Source organism: Triticum dicoccoides, chromosome 3B (assembly GCF_002162155.2).
Source record: "Triticum dicoccoides isolate Atlit2015 ecotype Zavitan chromosome 3B, WEW_v2.0, whole genome shotgun sequence".
Lineage (NCBI taxonomy): Eukaryota > Viridiplantae > Streptophyta > Magnoliopsida > Poales > Poaceae > Triticum > Triticum dicoccoides.
This window is the reverse complement of record NC_041385.1, coordinates 604300245-604309039: the sequence shown is the minus strand read 5'-3', so window position 1 is coordinate 604309039 and position 8795 is coordinate 604300245. Positions and strand designations below refer to the sequence as shown.

The 8795-nt window shown below is 42.5% G+C and overlaps 1 protein-coding gene across 1 annotated transcript; it reads left to right on the top strand.

The window, feature by feature from the left end:
• Positions 1 to 1251: 1251 nt before the first annotated feature.
• On the top strand, positions 1252 to 5062 carry LOC119281641 (TLC domain-containing protein 4-B-like). Its single transcript, XM_037562115.1, has 8 exons — positions 1252 to 1575; positions 2918 to 3006; positions 3105 to 3240; positions 3384 to 3458; positions 3595 to 3716; positions 3799 to 3874; positions 4290 to 4349; positions 4700 to 5062. The coding sequence occupies exons 1-8, from the start codon at positions 1498 to 1500 to the stop codon at positions 4853 to 4855; spliced, it is 792 nt and encodes a 263-aa protein (XP_037418012.1). The 5' UTR covers positions 1252 to 1497; the 3' UTR covers positions 4856 to 5062.
• The last annotated feature ends 3733 nt before the right edge of the window (positions 5063 to 8795 follow it).

Genomic DNA, 8795 nt, shown 5'->3' with positions numbered 1-8795 from the left:
TCGAGCCGAAGACTCCGGATCCGAAGTCCAGCAAAGTCGTCTTCGGCGTCTAAGAGTCGTTCAGGGGCTATTGACGGTGTCCTTGATTGGAGGTGCTGGCCTAGTCGGCCCACGATCCTCAGGCTGAGCCGACGGGCCCTCATTCGTGATTAAGATGGACTCCGGAGGCAGTCCGCAGGAGGCGTGATCAAGACTACCACCACTGAATACTTGACGTATACTCTGAGATCTCTCCTGTCGCCTTACTCCTAGATACCGACCTTGTAACCCTAGATACTCTCCCTGGCATGTATATAAGCCATAGGGTTTAGCCCATAGAGGGAACATCAACGCAATATTATTTGCCTAGCCCTAGAGTTAGACCACACATCACGATCTCAAGGTAGATCAACTATGTATTTGATACATCTTCATCAATATAAACAAAAGCAAGACGTAGGGTTTTACCTCCATAGAGAGGGCCCGAAGCTGGGTAAAACGACATCTCCTTCGTTCATGTCACCTTCGATCTGAGATCCACAGCTCGGGACTCCTTACCCCGAGGTCTGCCGGTTTTGACACCGACACTCCGCTTGGTAACCTATTAGTATGTAGTAAGTTATAACCTATTAGTATGCGGTGTGAACCTACTCTCCTGGAAATTAAAACTCTACTCTTAACAATCACCGGGGGGGGAGAGCATCTCCACGTGAATATATTACTCAAAAATCTCAAAGGGGCCAAAGTACATCAGAGAGTACAACGCGAGGAGAGGAACATGCGTCAAAGATAACGCGACATCTCTGTAGCCGGGTCTTTGAACCTATAGTCCCAAAGCATGAAATCGTAGATTACATTTCGAATAGTATCCAAAGCCGAGTGAGTCTTGGAGCAGAATTCCTGAGCATTACGAGAGTCCTATTTTAGGCATTTAATAATTTTCAGATTTAATGTACTCCTCTTGTTTCTAAATATAAGTATTTTTTAGAGAATCCAATATAGACTACATACGGAACAAAATGAGTGAATTTAAAGTTTTAGACTCTAAAGTACATATCTATATACATCCGTATGTAGTTTATATTAAAATCTCTAAAAAAAACTTATATTTAGAGACGGAGAAAATATGATTTACTAGAATAATTGTAGTTGGGGCCCTCCCAGCCTATGGGCCGGCCCTGCGTGGACAGACGGGCCATCTTCCCGGAGCCACGATCCGAGACGGACGCCGCCTTCTCGCGAGACCCCCCGCCTGCCGTCGTGCCTGTCCTCTCTTAAAACCAAGGCTCAAACCCTCTTCCAAAACATCGCTCCCACCGACGATGCCACCGCCCAAACCCCAACCCTCCTTTTTGCCCTGAAATAGATCAAGCGTGAAAAACGTGTCCTGCTGTGCTGCAGGTTTGATTTCCTGGGAGGCGTATCCGTCGATCCATCGGCGCGTAATCTCGGATCAGCTTCTTCTCCTTCGCGCTTCCTCCGCCCCTTCGTCGCTGGTTGATCCATCGGAGGGGACTCATGGACTGGAACTACGGCCCCGAGGAGCAGGTCCTGTGGCCGGCGTCGGTCCTCGCCGGCGTCCTCATGTGCGCCGCCGTAAGCTCTCCGCGCCCTCTCCTTTTTTGCTTTCTTAGTTCATCCGCTCTCCGTAGTTCAATTTCCGAGACCTTGTGTTCATGGTTTGCTCGAGCTTGGTTGTTTGCGAGATTATTACCTACCTATATGCCGGTTGCTTTCCTGTTATCTGGGGGGGCGTCCGAATCAAGTACTGCCTCCGTCTTCTTAGGGGAAGAAGAGGCTTTTGGCGTCTTTGTTGCCGGTACAGTTAATGCAGGCTGAGTCAGCTAGCTCTGCAGTTTTGTTTGTAGCTATGCTTGCTGGTGAAGCTTGTGGCGTTAGTTGTAGCACTTGGTACTACAACTTGCTAGTCAATGCTGCAGATACTTGTCAATCGTCGATGTCTCTTTTGGCAATTGAGACTGGTAGTTCTGATACTGATACGTACCAACAATTCAACTGTGCCAGCTGGGCAGACTGTGTTGAATGCTTCCTTCTAGAACCGAGAGATCTTTTGGATTAAAAAAAAAGACTGGGAAGTTCTGTGTTTTTTTTTTTTTGCGTGGTTGCTATCTCGCATTGAATTTCTCTAGTTGGTGCAATGCAAATTACCAGTCGAGGGGAAGGTGCATCGGCATCAGATCAGCAGCAGTGCGTGCGTAGACCTTGCTGTTTCGTGATGCAGTATTCTGGTCTGCTCTGCTCTGTCTCTTTGGCGCAACCAGGCCAGTATGTGATCAGTGCTACTACCTGTTTGCAAAATTGCCGAGAATTTAATGTTCTTGCAAGCCGATGGATTTCTTAAATTTTGGACATAGGCGAGGTTCGTTGGAGAGATTGACAGTCTTACACATGTTCCACAAAAATACATAGAAGATAATCTGGGTCTCATTCTGTACAAGGGAAGATAATAAGTTTGGCATTGTACAGCATTTTGCGATAATAAAAACAAAAAACGGAGCGCTAGAATTTGCTATAGTAGACTCTCTCTCTCTCTCCCCCCCACCCCCTTTCCGTCTTTTTATGCAGGACACCTTTCTTTTTCATGAACATTTGTACTTCCGTAAGTCATTATGTGAACATGGAATTGCTTCAGAAGTATTTGAATTTTTAAATATTTTTACTAAAATGGTGGAGCTCGAAAGCCGAAATCCATCTCTCGTATTAGTACCTAGGCTACGTATCACAAAGTAAGTTTTGGCTTTTATTCCTGATGAAGCATACTAATTCTGAATTGAAAACTTTGCTCCTCTAATTCTGAAGTTGTCGTCTTAGAACCTTTTATTTTTTGAAAGGATCATATAAAGAACATTGTTCTCGGCTATTTAGACATTTAGTGCATTGTATCTTGCTGTCATAATTCATAATTTTGTCCCTGCAGGTATATGAGGTAACTAAAAAGGTTAGCTCATCGTGCTTCAAGTGTTATGATGGATTAAGTCCAATGCAAAAGCTTCAGTGGAATAATAGGTAATATTTACTTGGACACAACTTTATTGTTGTACCTGTTCTGATCACAGCTGACCTTTTATTTTACTTAAGTCTAAATATGTGTAATTAACTGACAGGGGCTTCTCTACGGTCCATGCATTGGTTGCTGCTGCCGTTTCCTTTTACTTGGTCATGATATCTGGCCTCTTCAGTGAAGATGTCAATGGCATAATCATTGACAGAAAGTCATGGTTATCTGATTCCATGTTTGGGGTAAGCTACGCATTGCAACTGCATCTCCAGCTTTGCTTGGAGCGAGTCAAATTTGTTTCTCAATCTGCAGTCTTTCAGAACAAATGGACATGAAATGCTCCTCTACGTACATATTGATTTAACATACTGTATTACTTGTGCAGGTCTCGATCGGGTACTTTTTCACAGACCTGGGGATGATCCTATGGCATTTTCCATCTTTAGGTGGAAAAGAATTTGTAAGTTTTACACTATTACTAGAGCACACATTGTCTCTGAAGAAGATTAATGCGTGTCGGTTTCCTCCTAATCAGTAGTTTTTTTTTGTTGACAAAGTTCCTAATCAGGAGTTGTTTCTATGTGATTTTGTTTCAGCTCTTGCATCACGGACTTTCCATGTACGCAATCTGTCTTGCTTTGTTCAGTGGGAAAGCACACATGTACATACTCATGGTCCTCTTCACTGAAGCCACCACTCCATTTGTGAACCTTAGATGGTAACATCTGATGCCACTAATACAGTCCTTCAAGAATTCAGGTTAAGATGTTGTTTCTGAAAGTTATTATGACTTGGTGCAGGTATCTGGAGGTTGCTGGTCAGAAGGATCACAACCTCTACTTATACAACGGATTGGCTATGTTTGTCGGATGGCTGGTATAGTACTCGCTGCTCTCATGATTTAACAGTATTGCTTTCCTGAAGTCGTATGATTCATGAAACTTGCATGTTAGAATTCTATAGTTAGTTTCGGTGTCGGCAGCCTTTACTGTCTCTGCCGTGCCTCCGTACGCCCGTATCGACCTCGGTTCTGCCCTTTCTGTCTTTGTACAAGATTCAGATGCTCAGAGATGTGTTCCTATTGAACGTCTCTGCCTTTTACCTTGTTGGAAAATATATGCTCGATACGCTCCTCTTCATCACAAGTCAAATGAAAATGCCAATTGTGAGCTGCAGGAGTGGCGCCCATGCTAATGAGTTAATTTGAAGCATTTGTGACTAGATATGCCACAAACTATTTATTCATTATCCTCTTTACTCTGGCATTAACACATCTTTCATTGGCTTGCAGATTGCTCGGATAATCTTGTTCGTATATTTCTTCACTCATGTCTACTCCCATTATGATCAGGTATGCATGTCAGCTACCCATGGACCAACTGAAATCGCACTTTTACTACTCCCTCCGTTTGTTTCTACAAGACATTTCAGACAGCTTGCTTTGTACTGTTTTAAACAGTGTCTGAATGTCTAAAACGTTTTATAAAAATGAACAGAGGTAGTAGTAATATATAATAAAACTTGAGATGTAGCTAAACTTGCTTGATCAGTATGATGTATTGTGTTAAAACATCATGAAAGTATATGACTGATTTAGTCTTCAGAAGATTCAGACAGTTCGATTGATGCAACTGAAACCGTTTGTATTGCATAAATTCAGACGGCTTGCTGATGACGCGCGCTGCACTTATTTTTTCACAGGTGAAGTCCATCTTCGCCCTTGGATTCTACGGCATAATGACAGTGCCACCGACGCTGGCCGTGATGAACGTGTTCTGGTTCTGGAAGATATGCAGGGGGATGGTCAGAACCCTGTCGAAGATGAAGAAGCATACCGCAAACGGGAAGACGGATTAGAATGAAGGATGATATAACTATTCTTTTGGATAAAAAGGATTGACTGTTGTTCCTTGTAGATAAAAGCTCGGCTGATCAAATTTGAACTAAAACCATGACACTTATTTTGGGGCGTAAGGAATACGTTGGTGTCTGAATTTTTTTTCTGGAGTATGCCCATGCAGAGAATTGTGGGATTGATCATTGATGTGAGAGGTGATGCATATAGTATTATTCTTTTTTTACTTTCGTAGCAGCTCGCGGTCACGCGAAACCAACCCATCATGGTTGCTGAATCTGTGAAAGGTTATTCCTTTTTCCTTCGCCAACGTGAAAGGCTATTCAGAGGTGGGGGGTCGCACCAAGCACTCTCACATCGTGGCAGACTTGGGCGTGGGCGTGGGCGCGCCGGGCCGATTTTGTTCTTCTTGCCGCACTCTGCAACAGGCGAGGCGCCGCCGCGTCGGGCTCGTGTCGACCACGTCGTGTTCGCACGCAAAAACGTTCGTTTGCGCCGCGGACAGCGTTGCCGCCTTTGCTCTCCGTTCTTGGTCGTTTCCCTCCAGATGGCACACACTGCTCAGCAGAGGCCAAGGCCAACGGTTTGCACGTCACGCAACGGCCGAAGCAGTGCGGTGCACTCACGCAGAAACAACAACTGGATGCGCCATCATCCGGACGGTCTTTCACGTGCACTGACATTGTTTTCCTTGTGCTCGGGGTCGAAGAAAACGTACCTGCTGCTTGGTGCAAAAAAAAGTCTGTTTTTTTAGGGTAAAAAGGTCTCTGTTTTAAGTTGCACATTTCGCCAAATTAAAGCTGCGCCTTTTTTTAACACACTATAGACGCTAGCACTCATATACACGCGCATACACACACCCTACCCTATGAGCACCTCCGAAAGACTGAGCCGACATATCATTCTGAAATTTACGAAGTCGCCGTAGGCACCTCGTTGTCGACGGAAACGTCTCCTCCCACTGAATGCGCATCACCGAAAATCCTGAAATAAATCAAGGAATAAATGCGAGCACCAGGACTTGAACCCTGGTGGGTTGGAGATACCACAGTCCCTCTAACCATCCAACCACAGGTTGCACCTTTTAGTCGAGTATATCTCTGCTATTTTTCTACTATTTAAAAAATAAGTTTAGAATCGATTTTCTGCCAGTGAAAACTTTTCGTCAACCGGTTTTCTCCTCCCACCACGTCCCTCCATCGATTTCTTTTATCTGGCTGGTTTTCTTTTTTCACCACTCCATGTTTGATTGGACCTTCACAGTACATCGTTCAATCACATTAATTTACTTTTTTAGACCATTAGTTTACTTATCTTTCACACCAATTTCACCTTATCTCTAGCATTTTCTTTTCCTGCAAACTCTTCGTCAACCAGTTTCCCCCTCTCACCATGTCCCTCCACGGATTATTTATTACCAGTACTTTTTATTCATCTCAATTTGACCGCACCTTCTCAGTACGCCGCTCAATCACATTAATTTACTTACCTTTTGCACCATTTTCATCTTAATTTAATTACTAAATTTCTCATCAAACTATAAGGCAAATCATAGACAAGTTTTGATAAACATTTATTCAGACAATCACATTAATATTGGCAGATAAATAATAAATTACAAGCTAACATATTAGAATATTTATATCATGTTGCATGTTCTAGTAAGGATAAAGAAAATAACTATTTTTTTGCTGTCATGATGGTGTTCCCTAAAAAAAGACATGGGCTATTTTTCAAAAAAAAATTGGAGCACTTAATATGTAATTCTTCATGCTCGATATCTTATTACAGCGTTGAAACATAGATATCATATCAAAGTAGCTCACATAATACTAAGTAAACCCATACCTCCAGATCAACGACACAAGTGCTTCAGAATGATTGCCTCTGTGTTTTTGCTCCCGTCATCAGGACAGTAGACAAAGATGCAAATCACCCGTATATGTACTTACGGTTAAAGAAACGCTCATATTGTTGCCTCCAAAGATAATCACTTTGTCATTTGACGACAAATAAAGTTTTGAAAATATGAAGGGCGTAAAGAAAACCGGGGGAGTGGTCATTCCAACTGGAGGCTTGACAAGTGTATGATTTTCATAATTGTCCATGATTTCAGTGATAAGGTTTTGAATTACCCGCGTGATTTGTTCTACATATATACTTGTGTGTGGTTAGAGGGCATAAATTTATGTTGTGCCGTCGGCACCACTAATCATCGCTCAATTCAGAGGAGAACCATTACTCTTGATGGGGAGGGAGGATCCGTCTGCTTGAAAACTCTCCTCGTAAATGTGTGGTATTTTCCACTTCTTTTTGCAGGGGGAATGTGTGGTACTTTCCATAAGTTATGTAGACTCTCAACTTAAAACATATCCAAGTGTTTAATAATTGAGTATATTCCTTTTTCACAAAATAATAACTTAATATATTCCTCACAATAATTTCTTCATATGTGATTTTCAATTTTAGGTTATCATGTGTTTCATTAATCATGATCAGAGCGAATAAAACGCATGCATGTGAATCGATCTGGAAAACAAAGAGAGAATATGTGTGGATAGAACTTTCCAAAACCCTCTCCCCGCTTCAAAACACACACACACACACACACACACACACACACACACACACACAAGAAAAGAAATTTACATTGGAGTCGTTAAGAAATCCAACAACTGTCATCGGCATGGCTAACCTCCTAGTAAATGTGTGGTATTTTCTTCTTCTTCTTGCATGGGAAATGTGTGGTACTTTCCATTAATTATTAAGACTCCCCCCTTAAAACACCCTCAAATGTTTAAGAACTTAATGTATGTTGGAAATATGCCCTAGAGGCAATAATAATTTTTTTATTATCATATTTCCTTGTTCATGATAAAGGTTTATTATTCATGCTAAAATTGTATTGACCGGAAACTTAAATACATGTGTGAATACATAAACAAACACCATGTCCCTAGTGAGCCTCTACTAGACTAGCTCGTTGATCAAATATGGTTAAGGTTTCCTAACCATAGACGTGAGTTGTCATTTGATAACGAGATCACATCATTAGGAAAATGATGTGATGGGCAAGTCCCAACCGTAAGCTTAGCATTCGATCGTATCACTTGGGTTTATTGCTATAGCTTTCTTCATGTCAAGTATCTATTCCTAAGACCAAGAGATCATGCAACAACCGGATACCGGAGAAATACCTTGTGTGCTATCAAACGTCACTTCGTAATTGGGTGATCATAAAGATGCTTTATAGGTATCTCTGAAGGTGTCTGTTGGGTTGGCATGGATTGAGCCTGGGATTTGTCACTCCGTGTGACGGAGAGATATCGCTGGGCCCTCTCGGTAATACAACATTGTAAAGAGCTTGCAAGCAATGTGGCTAATGAGTTAGTCACAAGATCTTGTATTACGGAATGAGTAAAGAGACTTGTTGTAGGATCTAGAAGTATGTCTAGAGGGGGGGGGTGATTAGACTACTTGACCAAATAAAAACTTAACCTTTTCCCAATTTTAGTCTTTGGCAGATTTTAGCAAACTTAGCACAAGTCAAGCAATCTTCACACGATTCAAGCAAGCATGCAAAGAGTATATGAGCAGCGGAAATTAAAGCATGCAACTTGCAAGAATGTAAAGGGAAGGGTTTGGAGATTTCAAACGCAATTTGGAGACACGGTGATTTTTGAGCCGTGGTTCCGATAGGTGGTGCTATCATACATCCACGTTGATGGAGACTTCAACCCACGAAGGGTAACGGCTACGCGAGTCCACGGAGGGCTCCACCCAAGAAGGGTCCACGAAGAAGCAACCTTGTCTATCCCACCATGGTCGTCGCCCACGAAGGACTTGCCTCACTAGCGGTAGATCTTCACGAAGTAAGCGATCTCCTTGCCCTTACAAACTTCTTGGTTCAACTCCACAATCTTGTCGGAGGCTCCCAAGTGA

Excerpts from the sequence above, each read along its gene's own strand:
- LOC119281641 (XM_037562115.1), top strand. The coding sequence starts at position 1,498 with ATGGACTGGAACTACGGCCCCGAGGAGCAGGTCCTGTGGCCGGCGTCG. Across the intron at positions 3,459-3,594 it reads CTTTAGGTGGAAAAGAATTT|CTCTTGCATCACGGACTTTC; the intron begins GTAAGTTTTACA and ends ATTTTGTTTCAG. Across the intron at positions 3,717-3,798 it reads CCATTTGTGAACCTTAGATG|GTATCTGGAGGTTGCTGGTC; the intron begins GTAACATCTGAT and ends GACTTGGTGCAG.